Source organism: Archocentrus centrarchus, chromosome 5 (assembly GCF_007364275.1).
Source record: "Archocentrus centrarchus isolate MPI-CPG fArcCen1 chromosome 5, fArcCen1, whole genome shotgun sequence".
Lineage (NCBI taxonomy): Eukaryota > Metazoa > Chordata > Actinopteri > Cichliformes > Cichlidae > Archocentrus > Archocentrus centrarchus.
Genome location: NC_044350.1, coordinates 1,560,401 through 1,581,781, shown reverse-complemented (window position 1 = coordinate 1,581,781; position 21,381 = coordinate 1,560,401). Strand labels below are relative to the sequence as shown.

General features: G+C 40.7%; 1 protein-coding gene across 1 annotated transcript in view; it reads right to left on the bottom strand.

Annotated features, from left to right (window-relative positions):
- Nucleotides 1-2,719: 2,719 nt before the first annotated feature.
- Nucleotides 2,720-21,381, bottom strand: part of plxnb1b (plexin b1b) — a 116,972-nt gene continuing 98,310 nt past the window's right edge. Inside the window, exons 23-39 of the mRNA XM_030728742.1 lie at nt 20,349-20,528; nt 20,104-20,252; nt 18,767-18,867; nt 16,871-17,088; nt 16,612-16,790; nt 15,633-15,699; nt 13,332-13,478; nt 13,070-13,235; nt 10,734-10,837; nt 10,550-10,634; nt 10,036-10,202; nt 7,648-7,808; nt 7,393-7,540; nt 7,239-7,303; nt 7,058-7,133; nt 6,892-6,966; nt 2,720-6,346 (exon numbers count right to left, since the gene is read on the bottom strand). Of these exons, the coding sequence (XP_030584602.1) occupies nt 6,242-6,346; nt 6,892-6,966; nt 7,058-7,133; nt 7,239-7,303; nt 7,393-7,540; nt 7,648-7,808; nt 10,036-10,202; nt 10,550-10,634; nt 10,734-10,837; nt 13,070-13,235; nt 13,332-13,478; nt 15,633-15,699; nt 16,612-16,790; nt 16,871-17,088; nt 18,767-18,867; nt 20,104-20,252; nt 20,349-20,528 (2,193 nt within the window). The 3' untranslated portion in view covers nt 2,720-6,241. The remainder of the gene's footprint in view (nt 6,347-6,891; nt 6,967-7,057; nt 7,134-7,238; nt 7,304-7,392; nt 7,541-7,647; nt 7,809-10,035; nt 10,203-10,549; nt 10,635-10,733; nt 10,838-13,069; nt 13,236-13,331; nt 13,479-15,632; nt 15,700-16,611; nt 16,791-16,870; nt 17,089-18,766; nt 18,868-20,103; nt 20,253-20,348; nt 20,529-21,381) is intronic.

Sequence of the window (21,381 nt, the reverse complement as noted above, 5' to 3'; positions counted from 1 at the left end):
ATGATTCTAGATGAAACCCTTGACAGGTGGCCACCTAGAAGATTCCCATCCAACAACCATCTGATAGCTTTATTCAAAAATTCAACCTTATAGGTGTGTGGAGGGAAAATGGCAAGATTTTCATTGGAAGCAACCAGGATGGAGAAAATCAGAAATGATTACATTGGGGGAGCAGCCTGAAGAAAATGTTAGCGAGGCAAAGCTCAGAAGGTTTGGACATGCGCAGAAGAGGGATGGGGAATATTTTGGACAAAGGAAGCTGAAGATGGAGCTGCCAGGCAAGAAAAGAGGAAGACTTCTGAGAAGATTCATGGATGTAGTGAAGGACCAAATGTGTACATTCTTCTCTCTGGTAAAGGTTTCTCACATCTGATATTTACTCACTCCCCTTTCTTCCAACCATCAGACTCAATTATGATTCAGTTTCCTATAAATGTGATTTAATATTTAGTGATTTAACCTCATGAATTTGACAAATTACCTCAAATTTTTTTATAATTAAGAATTACATCATGTGTTTCACACGAGTTAATTCTCTCATACTATTTTGTAAGAGGCTAAACATTTAACAGAAATGTCTTACTATGTCATAAATATAACTCACATCTATGATTTAGTATCTCAATTATGAATTGTTTAACAGTAGGTATTACAGTTATAAGAAACACTTCAACCCTTCTGATTGTCCAGGATTTTTTGATTAATTATTAAATCTGCATCTTGATCCACAGTTTCTACTTTTATGAGTATTTAAGTTGTCAAATAATGACTCTGGACCAGAGCCGACCCGAGGCATAGGGCCTCCAGGCTCACCTAAATATTTCATTAAACTTTTTTTTTTTTTTTTTTTTTTTTAAATATGCCAATGTCCTAAAAGAAAGAAGAAACTATTACAACACTCCAGAATTATGCAATTGTAGCAAAAATAATATTAATTAATGCGGAGAATATTTTCTGACTGACTGTGTGTCAGAGTGCATTCGAGTAGTTTGAACAGGCATCAGCAGTGCTCCAGGTGACCTGATGGTCCGTCAGCTACGGTCATTTGTGGTTGAGGCTACAAAACAGAAATGTGACAGAAAGGACCCGTCCATGCGGGGCAGAGAGGAGGAAAAGGAGAAGATTACCAAAAAAGGACAACCTGTCATCCTGTCACATCCTCACTGTGTTTCTAGTTAATATACAGTTTTGCTTGGATCTTATGGTCACGGTCCTGGGTTTATGACTCTGCATTTTTAGTTTTTGGACTTTCTTTTTTCTATTGTTTAAGGTTACTGTTTGATTCCTACTTTATTGTGTTTTTGCAGTTTTGAGTTTTTGTCTTTTTCTGGTAATTCCTGGTTGTTGTTTTGTTTATATCCCCAGGCTTTGTTGTGTTATCGGAGTTCTGTTCTTGGCTGTACACTTGGTATTTAATCCTGCTTCAGTTCTCAGGCTTCCTGTGTTCACGGGTCTGTTTGGTGTTTTATTCTCCTGTTAAGTGTATTTAGTCCTGGTCTCAGTTTCTTGTGCTGTAGTTTGAGTCCTCCATCAGCGTTCCTCCCTGTGTCTAGTTACCTGTTGTGTTCTTGCTCCTCTAGTATAGGTGTTGCAGTCCCTAAGCATGTCTGTTTCCCTGCGTTGTGTCAAGCCAGCCAGTTGCTTTCCATGTCTATTTCCTGTTTTACTTTGGCAGTCCTTTGTATTATATTCAGTTGTGCTCCCTGGTGTGTCCCATCTGCTTGATTACCTCGTGTGTCTGTGTCCTCCCGTTCTTTGTCATGTTGTCTCACTTAGGTAGTGCGTTTCATGGTTCAGCCCCCCCCCCCGACTGCTGAATCGTGACACTTATATGTCAGGGCTGTTGAATATTTACAAGGTTCAGTGGACGGGACATGCAAGCTGGGCAGATCTTGGCTTTTATTCATGAATGGATGTTCAGACATAACTGTGCATTTGTGAGCTGTGGTGGTTTAATCTGACTGGTTTATTCACATTCCTGTGGTGACAGCATCTTGGTGCTTTCACACTGTGGTCAGGTTGCATGGATAGACTAGGAGAGCTCACTTTCACGTCTCATTTGTGGTCTTGGTGTGGTGCCACCACACCATTTCCTGGTATAACAGTGTAATTACATATTTATGGCACTTCTTGACCACTTGTATTTGATATTATTCCATTGATGCTCAGCAATTCTGTATGCTGAATAATTATTATTTATATATGACAAATGGCTTATTTACTAGCCTGTAACTAGATGCATTTGCATAGTTATGCAAAAATACACATTTTGGACAAAAAGAATATCTCTAACATGTCCAACAGCAGGTCAGACACCCTAAATCAAATGTTTCCAAAAAAGCCTATGCCCTCTAGATTGAATATGGCATGCACTGATACTTGTCCTACCCTCCTCAATGTAATGGGCATGACATAGTTTTGCAATGTGTATCATACTAAAATACATATTTTTTTCATTGGGCTTCTGTATATGAGGCTGAAAAGGCAAAGTATCCCAAAATAAATTATGTTCAACTTCAACCCTCCAGTATTAACAATGTTAGGCTCAGGTGACAATGGAGTGTTACGAGGAGGGCCCCCCCCAAATTAAATTTTACTTGTCTAATGGGTCCCTCTTTGTGAGCTGGAGTGCAGTTGTTTTCAAGTCCTAATGCTCACTAACGAACATCTTGAGGGAGTTGATAATGGTATGTATTCAAAATAAAGAGAAAAAAAAAAGCAGCTTTAAAGAATACTTTATTTGTGAGAATTTTCACCTTCTCTTATTAAACAGGTTAAATCACTACAGTTACACCTTAAAATCAGTATGTACAATGATATTAACACACAAAATAAGAAATATCCTAAAACTGCTCCTTGCAGAGCCTGCTCTACACCGCCAGATTTATACAGCCTAAGTTACAGCTTTCCCTCAGACGGTTCCTCTGTCATCACCGAGCTCTCAGCTCCAGATGAACAAACCCCCGTATATTCATATGAGTCATTAGTTGCTGTTTTATGTAATTTAGTGACAAATGTATGGACTACATTCTGACACACTAACCCTGGGAATTACATACTTCAGGCTTAAGCTGACACACAGCAACAGTCTTCTTTGAATGGGGGTGGGTTGCGTGTATGGACACAAGTACTGAGGGGAGTACTGACATACTTGAGTCAGTGCTTTACCTTTTTCTAATTTACAGCTTGTAGTACTGTGTATTAAAACATTAAACAACAGCAGATCTGAGAAAAAAAAAAAAATCACACACACTTTTTAAAAATATGTATACACACACACACACTCTACTAAAACTCTGGTATATGGTTTCTGGAGTTGCGTCAAAATCTGTTTCGCCATCAATTTTCATGCCTGCAGTCATCTGAAACTAATAACTTCCCCACATAAAGAGCAAATACTAAAGGAGAAAGAGTTCGACAAAAGACCATCACCAACAAATATGTCCGACCATACCCACCCCTGCTAAGCTATAAGCAACTATACCTACTGAGCCAGGAGAAGTATAATCAAGTTATTAAAATGCCACACACAACTGCAGGACCATGAACTGCATACAGAAGAGGGACGTAGCCACCAAATGCCTTTAAGGCCATTGTTGCCAGCTAGGTGTGGGCTACAAATGTAAATTCTGTTTATATTGGACTGATGTAGCTTCAGGGGCTGAAACGTGAAGCCCATGTGGAAATGACTTAAACCTACATTGTTACTAATGGGCAGCAGGATTGACTCTGCAGTGCCTGTTTGTGACCTCAGTAAACACTTTCCTGGTGAGGTTATGGGTCAATTGAGGGTTTCAAGTCAAACTGGATACTAATTTCATTTTGTAAATTATGATCCTGAGAATCAAAGACGAGGATAAATTAAAACATGCTCATTGGCTACAGACTGGTGATTGATGAATCATTAGCCAATGAGCATGTAGTGTCCCTCGGTTTCCCAATCAGATCCAGCCCCCTGATTGGGTTCAAAGAGCTAAGCTGGTGATGGTGACAACACTCAACTGGGACTTTACTAACGCAGGAATGCTGTGACTACGTACATCTTTTATATACAGGGTATGACTACAAAACATCTCTGGCTACAGACTCCCGTTCAACAAGCATCAGCTTCTCACGTACCAGATCACCATTTCTCCATCAATCATCGACTCTTCATCAAAAGAACGACATCAGTAAGCAGACCTCAAAGAACAGTAGATTTACATGCTTGGAAGCCTGTGGGAGTACCTGACAAGGTGAGACAGCCAGAATGTTCACTCACCGATGAACTCAAGTCACAAGCGGTTGTGGTAGTTCATCACTGTTATTTGGTCCTCGTGTATCAGTGGAATAGGCAACCCAGTTTCCACAGACAGTATCGCTGCTTTCAGCTCGTTTATATCAGTTATTTTGTTCACTTTTTTAATCAAGCAAGTCAGTTATTGCCAGCTGATAACTTGGTGTTCAACCTTTTTATCCACATATATCAAAGAGTCAACATGGCAACAGCCTTATGCTGAATTCACTGCCTCAGGTTGTCTCTCTTTTTTGTCTATGTGGAAGACAAAAACCAGTGCCACACTGTGTCCAGTACAAGAACGATACGCAAACCACAGTGTCCATCAGCAAATCATTGTCTCAGCTTGGAGCGGAAGGTGGTGAGCTGGGATTTATACAATGTCCAAAGGAATGTTAAAATGTTCAAAATAGAAAAACAATAAAAACCGCAGTGCACACTATGACTGCACTTTAACAACATGAAGTTTCTTTACAGAGGGACTTCATTTTCCTCTATTGACTTTCCAGTGACTCGTACACGACAGACACATCCACACAAATATGCATAAAAGCAAGAAACAAAAACCGTAAACTCAGCGGGGTTTAAGTACCTTTAACAAGCACGTCCTGCTTCTAATCTCTCACACACGGAAGGAATCAAACAGGAAATGTGTGAAACTGTGTGTGTTTACAGCAGCCCAGTGGGGGGTGTAAAGGCAGGTCTGCACGTTGCTGCTGTACTGATAGATGGAACTGCCTCAAAGGAATATATTAGTGTTTTTGCTGGGCTGACAACTGGAGCCTGACCAATGATGGATTACTGGGGCTGATATTGATTTTTAGGAAGCAAAAAAAAAAAAAAACCTCTGATAACATATCAGCTGATATTCTTACAGTACGTTATATTTGTATTGCTAAAGAAAATATTTAAACTAGTTACCAGCTTAGTGCAGCGCTGTCTCTTCAGCTGCGATGCTGCTCTGGTATTCGTGCTACAGACAACTAACATTTTTAAATAATCCCAACTTTTCGGTTTCTTTCAGTTGTGTTTGAAAAAATATATTAGCACAAATCAGACAAATTGTACATCAATACAGACACATGTGTAACAGCCCAAGATTGGCTGAGCAGTAATCAGTCAGGTTCTGCCAAAGAAAATGAGAGCAGTTGATGCAACACAGTAGGCTGAGGTAGAGTGTGGCAGCGACTTAAAAATGTTGCTTTAAGTAGTGACGAGTTCTAAAATGTGAAAAAAAAGGACCTTAAAATTCAGTTTTCTGTTTACTTTTCATTCTTAGATCCAAAATGTAAGAACCGATTACTTCACCACGTTGTACAGAAACCTAAACTGTGGCAAAACAATGTAGTTTAACAGCCAGGGGAGTATGGATAACTGCACATCCACAACACACACACACACACACACACACACACACATATATATATATAAAAACCATACATACACACAGAAAGAAATAACTTCTGACCATACAGCAGCAACAAGTACACAAGGCATAAGAGGTACCGCTTCATAAACTGAGTCAGCAGGCTGTCCACCAGCTTTTCTGTACCTCTTGACTCCAGCACGTTCTGTAGAGATATAAAACACACACTCCAACGAGTTCTTCTTCATAAAGTGAACAGAGCAACAGACTGGCTTCTTTTACACGTCCACTTCGTTGAGGTTTTTCTTTTTTTTTCCCTCTTCAGTGTCCTGCTTCTACAGGGGTCTCACAGTGTCCACACTGAAGCTCTGTTCGCAGTCACCAAAAAACACTAAAGGCGCTGGGATGTGAACTCTAATTCCAACCCTTCACCCCCACCACCCCCGCACAAAAATCATTTCCTCCCCCAAATAAGAGTTTCTCTTGCCCTCAGTCCGTCCGTCTCGCCTGCTTTTCAGTTCAACTGCCAGGGTGCCCCACGCTGAGTGCAGTAACAGTGGCAGGTGTTACCGCTGTAATGCTGACGGATTTCTCCTCCATCACAAGTCAGTGACTTTATTCTCCACTGCAGCAGCGATCTGCTGCAGTCTATAACCCAGCTGCATCTTCTGGGCCGTGGTGTCCTCCTCCAGCGCCGTGATGATCTGTTAACAAAACAATTAAGAGGAGGGAAGATTGAGAAGACAGAAATTTCAAATATTTGCTGTTTTTCCATGGAGAGTTTCTGTTAGATCCATATGTTTTTGGGGAATCTTCAGGAGTGGCCAAATCAACAATCTGGTCCGTTAGTGAGAAGAAGGAGACACATCAAACACCTGGTAGACTTGACAGATGTGACTGAAACTCCAAAGAGGCCGTTCAGCTGAAGGCCAAAACAAGTCCCCACAAATTCAATTCAGACAGAAATTCAGCAGTTCATCTCGACCACGTCTACATGCCTAAACACACTGTCTGCCATTAATGAGCAGGTGAAGAGGTGCGGTGAATTAGAGGCTCTTTCAAATTTAAGATAATTCAGAAAAAAAAGAGCAGAATTTTATCTTTATGAAACATTTGAATTTCAAGATAGTTTATTCTCAAAACTGATAGAAATGAAACCATTTCTATCAGTTTTGAGAATCTTGTAATTCTGTATTGAGAGACAGTCTCCACAATGGCATGGTGTACTGTGGGAGGAATGGAAACACACCTGGTCGTAGTATTTGTTTATGTACTTGTAGAGTTCATGCAGTGCCACAAGGTAGTTCAGTTCTCCCGAGTAGTTCTGAAACACAAAGCATTGAGGTGAAAGGTCACAGTGTGTATGATAGATATATGTGGTGGCATTAAACGCGCTAATATGTGGCTGCACTCACCCTGGACAGTTCAGCTAGAGCAGAGTTCATCTCCTGGTCACTGGCCGAGATAGTCTGCCTAATGTCAGCATAGTACCTGCAATAACCATCACTATAATCAACCTAAAATGCACAACTGGGAAATAAGCATATTTTATCAAACTTCTGTCCAGTGTTGTCTGAGCAGCTCAAGTAACCTAACCTTTCCACCATCTGTTTGTAGCGGGGGATGTCTCTGGCATACAGCAACTTGTTGATGGGTGAATCCTGTTCAGAAAGAAGTAGGAATGATATTCAAAGGCACAAAAGGGTAACAGGAGGCTGCTTGAAGGCTTGCTTTTACAAAATACACTCACCCGGCCCAGCTTGTGCTCTGCAATCGTGCACGAGTCCATGAAGGTCTGGGCGATAACAGAAAGCACAGCGTCCACATGATCTGACGCCTGGATGTCGAAGATAAACTGGGGGTTCTTCACAATATTTATCCAGAAACGCAGAGGGAGACTGGAGAAACAGTACTGGCAGTATTATATATCAGTGTCCCACTAATCACCACCAATCATTTGCTATCCTTGTTAGCAGAAGTCTCTCTGTATCACACTATTGTTTACCTGTTGGTCTTCCAAATGTGGATGGTCTCTGGGTCGGAGATGCCGTGTTGTGTCGCCTGCTCGTCCAGCAGATCAAAAAAGTATTTGACAGCCAGCGGGACCGGACGGCTGGTGCTCAGGATCACCGTGAACAGGTCGTCCACAAACTTCTGCAACGTCCCCTACAAACGTAGAGGAGGAGGAAGCTGTTTCACCTCAACACAGGAAAGTTCACATTACAGCATAAACATGTCAAATGTGCCAGTGTGTCAACACTCAGCTATTGTCTACCTGAAAAAAATGTGTGTCTGTTTAACTCTGTTTATGAGATTAGATATGGGTGAACGTTGTAGCTCACAAATTAATAGAGCAGCTGTTTTACACTCTAACAGGGTACAGTTGGGTGACAAAAAGGAGAAACCAACGTAGTGCCTTTTTAAAGTGCTTGACCTTCAAATGCCACCAAAAACTTTCAGCATTGGTACCAACTCTCTGGATATCTGCTGGGGAGATGAACACCAGGCTTCCAAAACATAATCTCTCATTTGGTGATTTGATTACAGTGGTGACGTCTAACACAACGTTCCAGAACCTCCAATAAGTGTTCGTTACATCATTCTCATCCTCAACATTCAGCGAATCCTCCATGGATGGAGCACAGCCATAAAGATACAAATGTTTAATCTGAGGATCAAGGTGATCACTCAGAAATACTTTGGACTGATTTGCGGTGATACTTCCTGCTCAGGAGACAAGTAGAGCCAAACCATGCCAGCTAAATCCATTTAAAGTTATGAGCAGCGTAATAAATGAATAAAATTAAGTATTTAAATTAAGATGGATTAAGCACAGCGAATCATATAGATGTCTTCTGTTTTTACTTAGCTTTGAACAATACATAGCAACCGTGTTTATCTTAGGGCAGAGTTGTTGACAGTTCTTTCACAAAGCTGAGCTGAGATAAATTTAGAAAAAATGAATGCAGCAAAGTTCAACATGTTACATTGTAATAGAAAATATGATTTGTCCAAAGAGGGTTAAAGTTCCTAGTTTTCTGTCACAGGTGTGTGCAGTTAGAATGATAGATGCTCATATTAATCATGACAAAATAATACAGTATATGTGCAGTTTAACTAATTGCTATGAGTCACAATGCAGCTTTTCCACTCCTCCCTAGTCTGGGTGGCTGTGGCTCAGGAGGTAGAGCAGGTCATCTACTAATCGAAAGGTTGGCGGTTCGATTCCTGGCTGCATGCCAAAGTATCCTTGGGCAAGATACTGAACCCCAAGCTGCTCTCCAATGCAAGCGTTGGAATATGACTGTGTGTGAATGTTTGACAGTAAGCACTTAGCTTAAATACATATGGAAGTGCTTGTATGAATGGGTGAATGTAAACGTGTTGTATAAGCGCTTTGAGTTCCCAAACAGAGTAGAAAAGCGCTAAATAAATAAGAACTAGTCCATTTACCTACTCGTCTTAACTTTAAGGGTTTCCATTAGGTGTTAGTATCTGGAACCAGGTAATTTTTTTTAGTGCCTTCTCAGCTGCGGTTCTAAGCAAGCTGAGCCAAGCCGAAAATGTGACAACAGAAACATGCCACTGATTGGCCACGGAGTGACGTCACTAAAGGAGTCATGAGTGCGACTGCTTCACAAGAATCGGACAAACACAGTGAGTGTTTGTGTTTGTGTCACATGCAAATGACATCACAGGATTTTCGGGCTGCCTTGCTGAGGCTGTACTCAGCTGCAATGGAAAATAAACAGAAGTGAGCAGAGTAGAGTTGAGGCTAGCAGAGTAGGCACGAGTGGAAAAGAGGCAAGAAGCTCAAGATTCAGACCACAGTAAATGTTCCGTTTCAAACAGTTTTTTCTCCTCTTCTCTCTGTATGATGGCAGTGATGTGCTCACAGACAGATACAGCTCTGGCTCTGAGCACAGACGCTGTTCAAACCTGTCTGTAAGGGGAACATTGGTTAAAATGGTTTGTTTCAGAGAGAATGAACTGAGGGGCTGCACAAAGGCGTGCTACAGGATAGATTATTTTGAAATGTGAGTCGTGCAAAGTTACTCCAGGAGAGAACAAAAAACACAAATATGAAGCTGAAACCAGAAGAATGCATCTCCTTAAAAAATCACTCACTGGATGGGTTTCCAGGCATTAGAAATGTATTTGTTTTCATCATGACAGGGGAAAAAACAATTACTTTTATTATTATACGATCACTATGCAAAACGTTTACTGTGAAATGACTGCTTGTGCACATTTCTGTTTTGTTTGCTTGTTTGTAATCCTGCTCACTGATGACTGGCACCAGCATGAAGCTGTGGGTTCGGTCTGTGCTCCTCATCTCTTTCCTACAGTCTCTTCATCAGCGGGATCAGACCCAGTTTTGTGTGTGTCGTACCTTCATGGACAGCAGGCGGGTCAGGTAGATTTCAGGGATGGCCTTGGCCCTCTCTCTCTCCCTCAGGCTGCCTCTGCGGTGTTTGGGCAACTCAGGCTCCTCGCTGGCCTTGACCAGATGCCACAGCCTCACTCCACCTTCATCTGCATCCTCCAGCATCGGAGTCTCTGTACACACAGGTGTGATGCTTGCATGTGACGCACTGAGCACCTTCAGCTGATCTAATTTTTCACTTTTTATTTTTTTTTTTGTAGCCTTTTGAGTTGAAGGAATTTGTTTTCCAGCATGATCATTTACATATCCATCTGTCACGTCATGTTCCGTATAAACATATTCATAGGGATTATTAACAATGGGTTAAAACCTCAAGCAAGTGGGAGATGACAAAAGTGGAATAATGCATTTGTAGAAGCAGCTGTGAAATTATTTTGCTGTCAAAAGAAATGTATTGGAAAAAAGTGAAAAGAGGACCATGAGAAAAATGTATTTTAGCTTTTATTGTAAAGAAACTCACTCTCGCCTGCTACATAGTCATGGTTGTCATGGTGAATGTGTTTGGTGTGACGAGGGACCAGTGCCACCGTTGCACCGTCTGGGACCTGGTGAGCAACACAAACAGCCATTGGCGCGTTAAACCACCTTTTCCTTTCCCACCCTGTGAAACAGTGTAGCTTGCTTTATAGAGCATACAGCGAGACCTTGTAATGCTGAAGCGTGTTGAGGCGTTTCCAGTTGCCCTGAACCACCGAAGTCAAGTCCTCGTCTGACAGGATGAGATGACCGGCAACGCCTGACCTCCACTCTACACAAGAGACACACATCAGCACAGTGAGTGTGGGACATGCTTGTCTGTGTCTTAAACTCACATGTCTTACTGAAAATTAATAAATTCACACAACAGACATTCAGGTGCTCCCAATCATTAACTCCTGCTGATGTTCAGCTTAACTATGTTTATCATACCGGCACTGAAAACATGGAAAACACCAACAGTTTAAATTTAACATGTGGGCTTTTTTTTTTTTTAAACTGTTGAGTTTTTAAGGAAAGTGTTGACAGACTGACCATTCAGTCAACTTTCTCTGGATTTATTGTTGTCATGCTGTAGGGGGCGCCACAGCTCAACAAATTTGAAAAGAAAATACCCAAAGGGAGCGTACCAGTTCATAAGTACTTAGTGCACAGTCACAGACAAGTGTCAGCATCAAGAATATCCAGGACCAACCTTTAACCACTTCTTCTTTAATGCACTAATGCCTCACACAGCCTAGTTCCTCATAGCCACACAAGCAAGCAGTATTTTTTTATACAGCACTTTTCACATACAGAAATCAGTCTAAAACAATATAAAATCTACAAATAAAAATTACATGAGATTAAGGAATAGAAAATGAAAAGAATATAGTATGTAATGAAAAAAAAATGTCCTAAATAAGCAACACACAGAGTTGATCCAAAGAACATGTGTCGCCTGCTCAAAGGCTTGTTCATCTATATGAAATTAAGAGATTAAGTGCTGAACTTAGAAGTTATTGTTTACAAATTGATAAGTGTTCTTCAACAGGTACTGCGCCGAACTGTCTATATTTTATACATGAAGCTCATTTCATTTAATATTAACAAATATATCTGACACTGGAAATACAGAGACGAGACAGCTGAGAGATGAATGATGGAGCAGGACAGTGATTAAACCAGTATAAGAGGAGGTAGGTTTAAAGTTCTTGTGCTCTGCAGTTGTACTCTTCAATATGTATCTGTACTCCAAGTTTGAAGTCAGTATGTCACACGGTTACTGAGATACTCAAAGCGTGATGGACCGACAACAGAAAAGTGTCTAAGTGTCTCGCTGCCTCTCAGCAGGCAACACAAAAAGCAAACGGCTAAGTAAGAACCAGGAATAAAAAAAAAATTTAAAAAAGCTAAAATCATAATAAATACAAACCACTGAGAATATTGTCACTTTCTGTGATTGGCATTATTAAAGTAAGAACTAAGTCATCTGAAACTTTTAGTAGATGCATCTACGGTGTGAATTTGGAAATCCTAGGTGATCCATTCTACAGTCATCACATCGACAAAGTTGAAAGTTGGCCACCCGCCCAGAGGGGTGATGACAACACCCCATCAGCCTCTTTAGGCTGAGAGGTGATAATCAACAGAACTCACAACCCTCAGAGGTGTCACACACCATGGCCTCAAATGATGATGCTGTGTACATCAGTCATTTTAGATTGTTTAACCCAGGGGTCGGCAACCTTTAATACGGAAAGAGCCATTTGAACCCGGTTTCCACGGAAAAGAAAACACTGAGAGCCGAACTGACAAAAATAAAATGTACTTCAATTGGATACTTATAATTTACCTCCGCAAGCTGCACAGAGCCGCAGCTTAAGCCTGAAACAGCCGCGGGTTGCCGACCCCTGGTTTAACCAAAGTGAGCGGGCTCCGGAGGAAAGCTAAGTGCTCATAAAGCTCTCAACCAAAAGGTTGCTTAGCCATTCCACTGATTATTCATGCAAACTAATGAATGCTGACTTGAGGCTGGCTTGATATTTTCTACACACCGTTTTTCGGTTCCGTGATGTCCCACCTCTGTTCCTTGTTCACGACTTCATATTTCTGCTGGTGTCTGAATTCAAAATGAGGCCCTTTCTTTACAGCAGTGAGTGAGATTTCCGGTGCTTGTTTTGATTCTGGTTACAAAGCTTTTTTTCTCCTGTTTTGTTTTATTGCATTTTATTGAGCTATTTTACTTAGTAGAGTCATTTTGTTAGATTATATTGAACTTTTTACTTACTTGATCTATTTTGTTTTGTTATGTTCTATTTTAGCGAGTTATTCTTTTATTTGTTATCGGTCATGTTTACTGTGTTGATTGCTGTAATGTAGAAATTTCCAAAATTTTGAGGTAAAGTGAAGACATCTTATCCTAAAGGGGTATAAGAACCAGATAAGCCTGGAGTCCTCAAGGTTGACATGTTACATCTGCTCGTACAGTTGGGCACATCATGTAGTGTGTGTGGATTCTCACCCAGGTCTAGTGAGTCAGCGTGCGGCCGGTGTGAGAAGGAGGTGCCTTTGTACACCTGATCCAGTAGCTTCTCTTTCACCTGGGTGATGGTGTCACAGTCCAGTACTTTGGAGGGCAGAGGCTGGGTCTCATTGACTCCTCCACCCTGCACCAACACATTCAGTGTCTGCAGGAGAAAGAATTAAAGAAAAATACAACCTCCTTGGGAATTTTTCATGACAGCCAAAGTGGTTATTTAGTTCAAAGTCTAGATTCTCCTCACCAGGGTTTTGTACTCCACGTCCTCTCGCAGCAGGCGGTTGTCGTTGAGGGTGTACTTGGCTTTGCCAGTAACAGCATCCACCGGTCCTTTATCTACCTGGTGCTTTATGGCCCTGAACAGCATGTACAGAGGCTCCCCTGCAGAGTCCTACACACACACACACAAAATTAACATATTGTCTTAACACACTTTGCCAGAGGAAGGACATTAATTTACATCCTTTAAATCAGGGCCTCATTACTTTGTGTTAAAGAAGTGGAAACATTCTGCAAAGTCAACCCCCCCCCCCCGAGAAAAACCTGAACTTTATATTTACAGCAGAAAAATTTCAATTGACTACCGGCTTGGTTGGAAGGCTTTATATTACCCCTGTGTTTCAATATGTCAGTACTGGGACCCACTGCTACTTCAACGCTATTGTTCTGTTAATTAGTGTAGGTAGATTTATTTCTTTACATATTACAAGAGTTGCCTCATGGGTTCAAATGCCAACTTTACTGGCTTCTGGTGAGTGAACACTGGTGTGTTTGGCTCCTTGTGCTCTCAGGCTCATTTGTTTTATTTTGAAGTTCACCTCCTCAGCACAGAAACAGTCCTGGTAAAGATAACAAATGACCTTCTGAATGCATCTGACTCTGGACTGCATTTGACACTATTTCTCACACTATCCTCCTTGACAGACTTGCATCTATTGGTATCAGTGATACTCCCCTAAACTGGTTTAAATCATATCTTTCTTCTCCCCCTTCTTGGCCATATATTCAAAAGGGTTAAAATCCATTTTCAGAGCTACACAGATGACACCCAGCTCTGTGTCTCCACCAGCCCAACCCTCACCCTCCCACCTTCCTCCCTCTGTGACTATCTTCCAAAAAAAAAAAAATCAAATCCTGGTTTTCCTCCAATTTTCTCAAACTCAATAGTGACAAAACTGATGTCCTCACGTTGGCTCTAACTCCACTATACCAAAAATCAACAGTTCCAGCATTTCCACTGACAACTCCACCGTTCTCCCCTCAGGTCAAGAACCTGGGTGTCATTCTGGACAGCACTTTATCATTTCAAGCTCCCATTAATAATGTCACCCGGTCTGCTTTCTTTCAACTTTGTAACATTAACTGCTTCGTCTGTGTCTCACACCCAACAGTATTGCCATCCTGGTTCATTCCCCACTCACTGGTCTCCTTCAAAAATCCATCCAGATACTCCAACTGGTTCAGAATGCTGCAGCCCAAATCATTACCAGAACTCTCTCTAATGGTCACATTACTCCGAAAAAAACAATCGTATCAACGACAAGATCCTGCTCCTCACGTTCAAGGCAATCCACAACCTTGCTCCTCCATATCTGACTGAACTTCTTCATATCAGCACACCCACTCACTCCCTCAGGTTCTCTTCAGCCATCCACCTTACCGTCCCACCAGCCTGTCTGACCACCATGGGATCCAGGGCCCTCAGTTGCTCTGCTTCCTGCCTCTGGAACTCCCTCCTGAGCTCTGGAACACTCACTCTCTTCCCATATTTAAAACCCAGCTCAAAACCAAAATCAGTTTAAACTAACATATTGTGTCTGTTTGCTAGTTGACAGTTTGGTGACCTTGAGTGTTATAAAATAAAATGTATTATTATTTATCCATTTAAAACCTTAAATCAATGGAATGTACTGTGAGGGCAATGAATACTTTTGGTCTGATCACAAAATAAATTCAATGAAGCCCTTTCTTTCCTCAAGGGCACAACAGCATATGTGGGAAATTAAACCAGTTTGAGCACTGACTAACAAAAATACATACATACATACATACATACAGCAGCTCAAAGCTTTATTAGCTGCTTTTTTGTAGCTGCCTGAGAAAAACAGCAGAGATCAAAATCAGAGCGCTCAGATTTTCCTAAATGTCAAAGTCACTATTTATTCTAATTTAAAATGCCCCTAAGTTGAATCCACTGGAAGAAGTAAAATCTCAGAATTTGAAAATGTTTTATATCACTATATAAAAAAACTTTAGAGAAGACTTTAGGATATGCTACTCCTGTAAGTGGTGGTACTCTAACTATCTGACAAACCCTATAAAACTGGCAGTCATTTTGTAAGATGGCGAGTTTGTGGTTCTTGTTTGAGCGAGAAATTGGTTGTTAGAAGAATATTTTGAATAAAATCCTAGCTAATATTTCTTATGATTTTGAGCAACAGATGTTGCCAATATGAAAAAAAGTAAATGTGAAAAAAAGTATTTCCAAATTATTGTTTAATTTTCTACAATATATCATCCATTTTTCACGTTTTTGTTGACTCACCCTGAGGAAAGCATAGAGGCAGATGGACATCCAGTTGGTAAGCAGCTTCTCCACCACAGTCTCTGTTCTGCACACAAATACACACAGATTCAATTAAATTTTATTTATATAGTGCTCTATTGGGATGATATGGTACTATGGGGTCTTTAAGATAAAATGGGGCCTGACTGGAGCCTTGAGGCGACAGTTTGTTGTGATTTGGCGTTATATAAATAAAATTGAATTGAATTGAATTGACTATTCAAGAACTTGTAACCTGATAACAATGAATTAGGGTATGGTTATGAAATTTTTTTCTCTAATGGTTAAATTTGTATTTATGAAGAAATTGATGAAGTCATTAATAGTTAAGGTTAAAGGAATACTCGGCTCAACAGAGCTCTGACTCTTTGTCAGCCTGGCTACAGTGCTAAAAGAAACCTGGGGTTGTTCTTATTTTCTTCAATCAGAGAGTCTTTGGTTGATAAACAAGCTGAAGTGAAGATTGCTGCTACTCCTCCTCCTCAGCCTGTGCTTCAAAGATTCTGACACAACTAAAATATTCATCCTGCTGTAACCAGGTCTCTGTAAGGCAGAATAAATCAATATGTTGATCAATGATTAAATAATTTACTAACAGGGACTTAGAGGAGCAAGACCTAATATTTAATAATCCACATTTAACTGTATTACTCTTTGGTGCAGTTAAAGATGTTATATTGTTCTTTCTTTGTGAATTTTTATGGTTCAATTGGTTTTTTTTTTTGCTGATTTTTCGTTTGTTTTTTTTGATGGTCTGACAGTAGGCACCGTCTATGGAGATGGGTTTTTTTTTGGGGGGGGGGGGGGGGATTTGGTCAGATTTCTAGAAATGAGAGAACATGTAAAGACAACATGTAGCTAAACATGTCACTCCTGGTCTGACTGGGGAGGAACCCAGAGAAAACTACAGAGATTCTGAAGCCTGAACCTGTGACCAATATCCTATCACTATTCTTACCTTCGTAGCATCAGTTTGGGGTTCTTGGCCACATACTGCTCCACTAGGTCATTCAAGAGTGTCTTGAGGATGTCTGTGAAATATTCCAGCTTGCCATGTAGCGCCACTGTCAGCAGGGAGGCCACATAGGCTCGGTCTCGGGGGGAAAAGGTCCGCTGGCTCTCCAGAGTATGAATGAACTGAGAAGAGAGGACATTAATTACCCCTCTGCTCTTATGCACACATTCTCAAGCTTCATTTTAGCTGTGACAGTTACTACCTTGGTGAGGAAGAGTTTGCTGTTGAGAAGGTTGGAAAGCTGCACCAGGCCCTGCTCCACCGTCTGTCGCCGACACTCCTGAACATCCAGGTCTCGCCTCAGAGGAGACTCTCGGTGGCCAGGGAAGAAAATGCGCTCAGCATACATACGGTAGTCCAGGAAGGGGATACCTGAGCCCACCAGGTCACTGGACATATCCATCATCTCTGTCATCAAGTCTGGACCAAGGTGATTAAGAGGAGAGAGGTCAAAGGGTGCTGCTACAGGCCATTTTGTTTCCAGATTGTCACTTTATTATTTTCAAAACTGTGCAGGGAGGCAGGAGCTGGTAAATATTAAGGGTGGACAGTGCTGGCAGGTTAAAATGAAATTCCTGTGCCATGTGGGATGTGAGGCGGTGTGATATGAAGATCAGGCTGGTATGAAAACAAATGTGATCTTCTGGTCTCAACAAAATGAAACAAACCTTTTGGTTCTTCAATCTCTGGTTCTCTGCATTCAGCCTGTTACAACTATAGAGGTGAAGAAAACAAATGCACCTCCTCATTGTCATGTTACACACACCAGTTCTCAATGAACTGGTGGTGGTGGGGCTGTTATTAGGGTTTGACTATATATTGGCATTGTGTTTTTTAGCCTGAATAACTGGAAGAAAAAGAGCCCTCCTAATACCTGCCACTGAGTTTTAAAATGTCTTGTTGGTGCAGGAGAAAAATAAAAATAAAAAGCTTTTCAAACCGCTCCTCTGTGATAAAGGTACTAAATTAAATTGATGATGAACTTGGGAAATCAACAAGTGATCCTGATAAACTTGAAGAGTTGTTGGAAATTCTTTTAATAAAAGAAGAATGTTTGGATAAAGCAGACATGGACGTGAGAAGGAAACAAAGACAGAGGACCTGGAAGATGAAGTGATGGGTTTTGGAGTACAAGGAGCATATAACACTGAGGAGGACTAAAATAAAGAGAGCACTTAAGAAAGCACAAGGAGAAAAAGGCTCTTTAATCTCTTTTGATGCAGAGCACACTTTGTCTAATACTGTGAAACTTCCAAAGTATGCCGGGTATGTCAGTCAGTGCAGCTGGGAGGGAAATCAGAGAATTGTGCACTTTGTGACACGTTTTTGCAGTTTGGTATGGTCAAAGGAATGGACATGAGGTTTTCAACAACCAATGCATACAAACTGAAGTGGCCACCTGGTGGCCAGTATGTAAAAGAAAAAAAAATCCAATATGGCCACCATGAGAAAATGGCATATCTCAGCTCCTGTTAGCAGTAGAACCTTGTATAATACCACTTTTCCTAGGATTTTTGGTACATGAAATACATTTCTGAGGTCTTTACTGAGTGGCTGCCAGGAGGCCACCTCAACTTGTATGTGTTGATTTTTGAAAATCTTGTATTCATACCTTTGACCATGGCAATTTGCAAAACTTGTCACAGTACGCACAACTTTTCTGAATTCCCCCCCCCACTAGTGGCAGTATTTTTGGGGACAGTTTGAGACAGTTGTACATAAAAATCCAAACCTTTCTAAGATTGATAAGTTCAGTTATTTAAGATCACATCCCACAGGTGCAGCTGCTAATGTTGTTACAGGATTTACATTGTCTGAAGTTAATTATTATGATAATAAAATTGCTGCATAACAGGCTTGGCAGAGGGGATCTGATTATCAATGCACATATGAGCAAACTAAATAGTAATCCAGTCAAGAATGCCAGTGATGTTTAAGCGCTTAGATCTTTATATGATAACTGAGATACAAATTCGTTATACTCACACAGTTATACGCGTCCTATCACCTGTCTTCACTGAGTATTAAAATGTTTTTCAGTACAGTTTCCTTGTTTTACCATCTCTTTTCTCATGGTGCTATATTCACAATCTTTCACCTGTGAACTCTTTCTTGCAGCGGTCCCTCACGCTGGTCTCCAGGTTCTCCAGTTGGATCTGGACCTTCTTGTAGTCCCTGAGAGCTTGCTTACTCTTTCTCCTAACATACAGGAAGAGCGCACAAAGTTTCACACAAGATTAGTGGAAATCCAGTCAAATTGTGAAAGGTTAGACTAAGGTATTCTGACTGAACAAAGTCTCCAGCAGTACGGATCAGATTAAGCATGGGGTCATGCTGGGTCACTATAGAAACACTGGCTGACTTGTGACTAGCTTGACTCTAAAGTTACTGCAGCCCTTTATAAAACTGTCACTGTACTCTACTCACATTCTTTAATCAAGCCCCAGGATACAGTGAAGGTAGTGCTGTTAAACCAAGAGTTTAACTGACAAAAATGACACCATCACATTAAGGCATTACTGTTTGTTTGTGCTGCTTCTGCAAGAATAAATAACACATTCATGCTTTTTACACATGACAACTTGAAAAATAAATAACAGACCAAGCATTATTATATATTTTACTGAGAAATTTTTAAAGACATGACTGTAACTGACATTACAGTCAACTTGCTAACTGCCTTGCGAGTCTAAAAAGGGACATTTTTTTTGCTTTGCCTTATTTTCTGTCACATATGTCCTCTTCCAGTGGTGAATGCTCATATTATTAAGCATGACAGAAGTTTCTAATAATGAGGTCAGTGTATGTGCAAGTAATCTCTATGAGCCAAAAACTCACACTGGTCTAAACACCTTTTTGAGGCAGATTTTTGGCTCAGGATGGTGTCAGAGAGCAGGTATCCCGAATATGGCTGCTCAATCTTTTTTTTTTACCAATCAGAAGCTAAAATGGCTCGTTTCAGAGAGGGGATGAACTGAGGGGCTTTAAAACGAACAGTATAAGATAAAAAGGATTGTGAATCATGCAAAGCTACTCTAGAAGTGAAATGAGCATATAATTTTTTTTTAAAATGTTTTTGGTGTTATTTACACATAAACTGTCCACTTACACATGAGATGCCATGTGATATGACTCATGGGGACGGTTTCTGCTAGAGAGCCTTGTGGAGTTGGAAAAATACACTAAGAAAGAAGGAGCATGTTTTCTGTTCTTACTGATTACTGATGGATTTTTAAACTATGTTCTTTCATTGAAGCCTTAAATAACCAATGAAAAGTAAAGGAGGCGGCTTCCTTTTCTCCATGAATGCACCTATTTATTTAACATTTTAGTGTGTAGTGAAAGTGAAATGCTTTGTTACAAAGTCTGACAGAGAGCAAGAGTACCACTCAATTTCACAGTAAATCACCACAGACTAACAGTCCACCCACTGACCTGTAGATAAGCACAATTATGAGGACAATGAGGACCACAATGGAGGCCCCAACCCCAACTCCAATCTGAGCCTCCAGTGGGAAGGTGGGCAGGCTGAGGTTGTCGTACTGAACCTTGCCAAGATAAAAGCTAAGGTTGCCCATTTGGACCTGAAACACACATTAAATAAAAAGAGTGAAGTGCTTTCAAACATCAGTGGCCCTGTCAGGCGCTCACACAGTGACACTTTAAACTTGAGGACTCACAGTGAATTCAGGCAGATTGTCGGAGCCCTCTCTCTTCTTGCTGTTCTGTCCTGGTGCTGGCTGCTGAGGAGGTGGCTCACAGTACAGATGGTTGCTGGTCAAGGTCTTCACAGTGCACACCCCCTCACCAATCAACACCACCACCTCCTCTTTAGTGATGGCTAGGTCCAGGTGTTCCCCCTGAGACAGGCAGAGATACACCTTAAACATACTGTCATTTCCAGCCCTTTAGTCTAAATTTTGTTTTAATCTTTGTGTTCTTTTTATGAACTGTTTAACATTCAGTATTATAACATTAATATAACATTATTAACTACGATTAGCTGTATGACATGCAGCACAGCTCCCAGCTGGAGCAGAACCACCGACTATTTTACACTCCTATATGGAAAAAAAAATAAATTATGTAGCTGGTTAAGTTGCATTTTATTTCTTGAGGAAATGTAGCCAAAACTGCATCTTAGTTTGGATTTCTTCACTTAGTGTTTACCTGGAAACTCCACACAGAAAGGTCCCAGTTGACCAGGAGCTGAACAAGGCAAAATATTATCTGCAGCTGTTTCATTAAAATTAAATGATGGGGATACATTTTTGTGTGTGTTAGAGAGAATGCAGTACTACCTGACAGATTTTGATCCGCTGTGGGTGTGAACACAAAAATTCCATGATCCCACACTACTTTACTACATCATCAAACTAGATCATCTCTTATTGTTTGGGGAGAGGAAACTGCACTTGGTGGACCAGATTTTGGGAACGCCTGTCCCAAAACTGAGTTTTGGCATTAAAAAAAAAAAAAAAAAAGTACTGTCGGTCTTTACAAAGAGAGTGAAGTAACAAGACTGTGTGTAAGAGGTAGGAAGATTTTTGAAACTGACCCTGCATATGTATTTCTGGAAGGTCCTTTCTCAAGGCACAAAATATAGGGAGGAGAATATTTAGATTTTCTGATGTACTAATGTTTACGACATGCAATTTACTGTTAATTGTGATGAAATTTAACACTGAAGAAAAAAAAAGTATGTCTTATTTT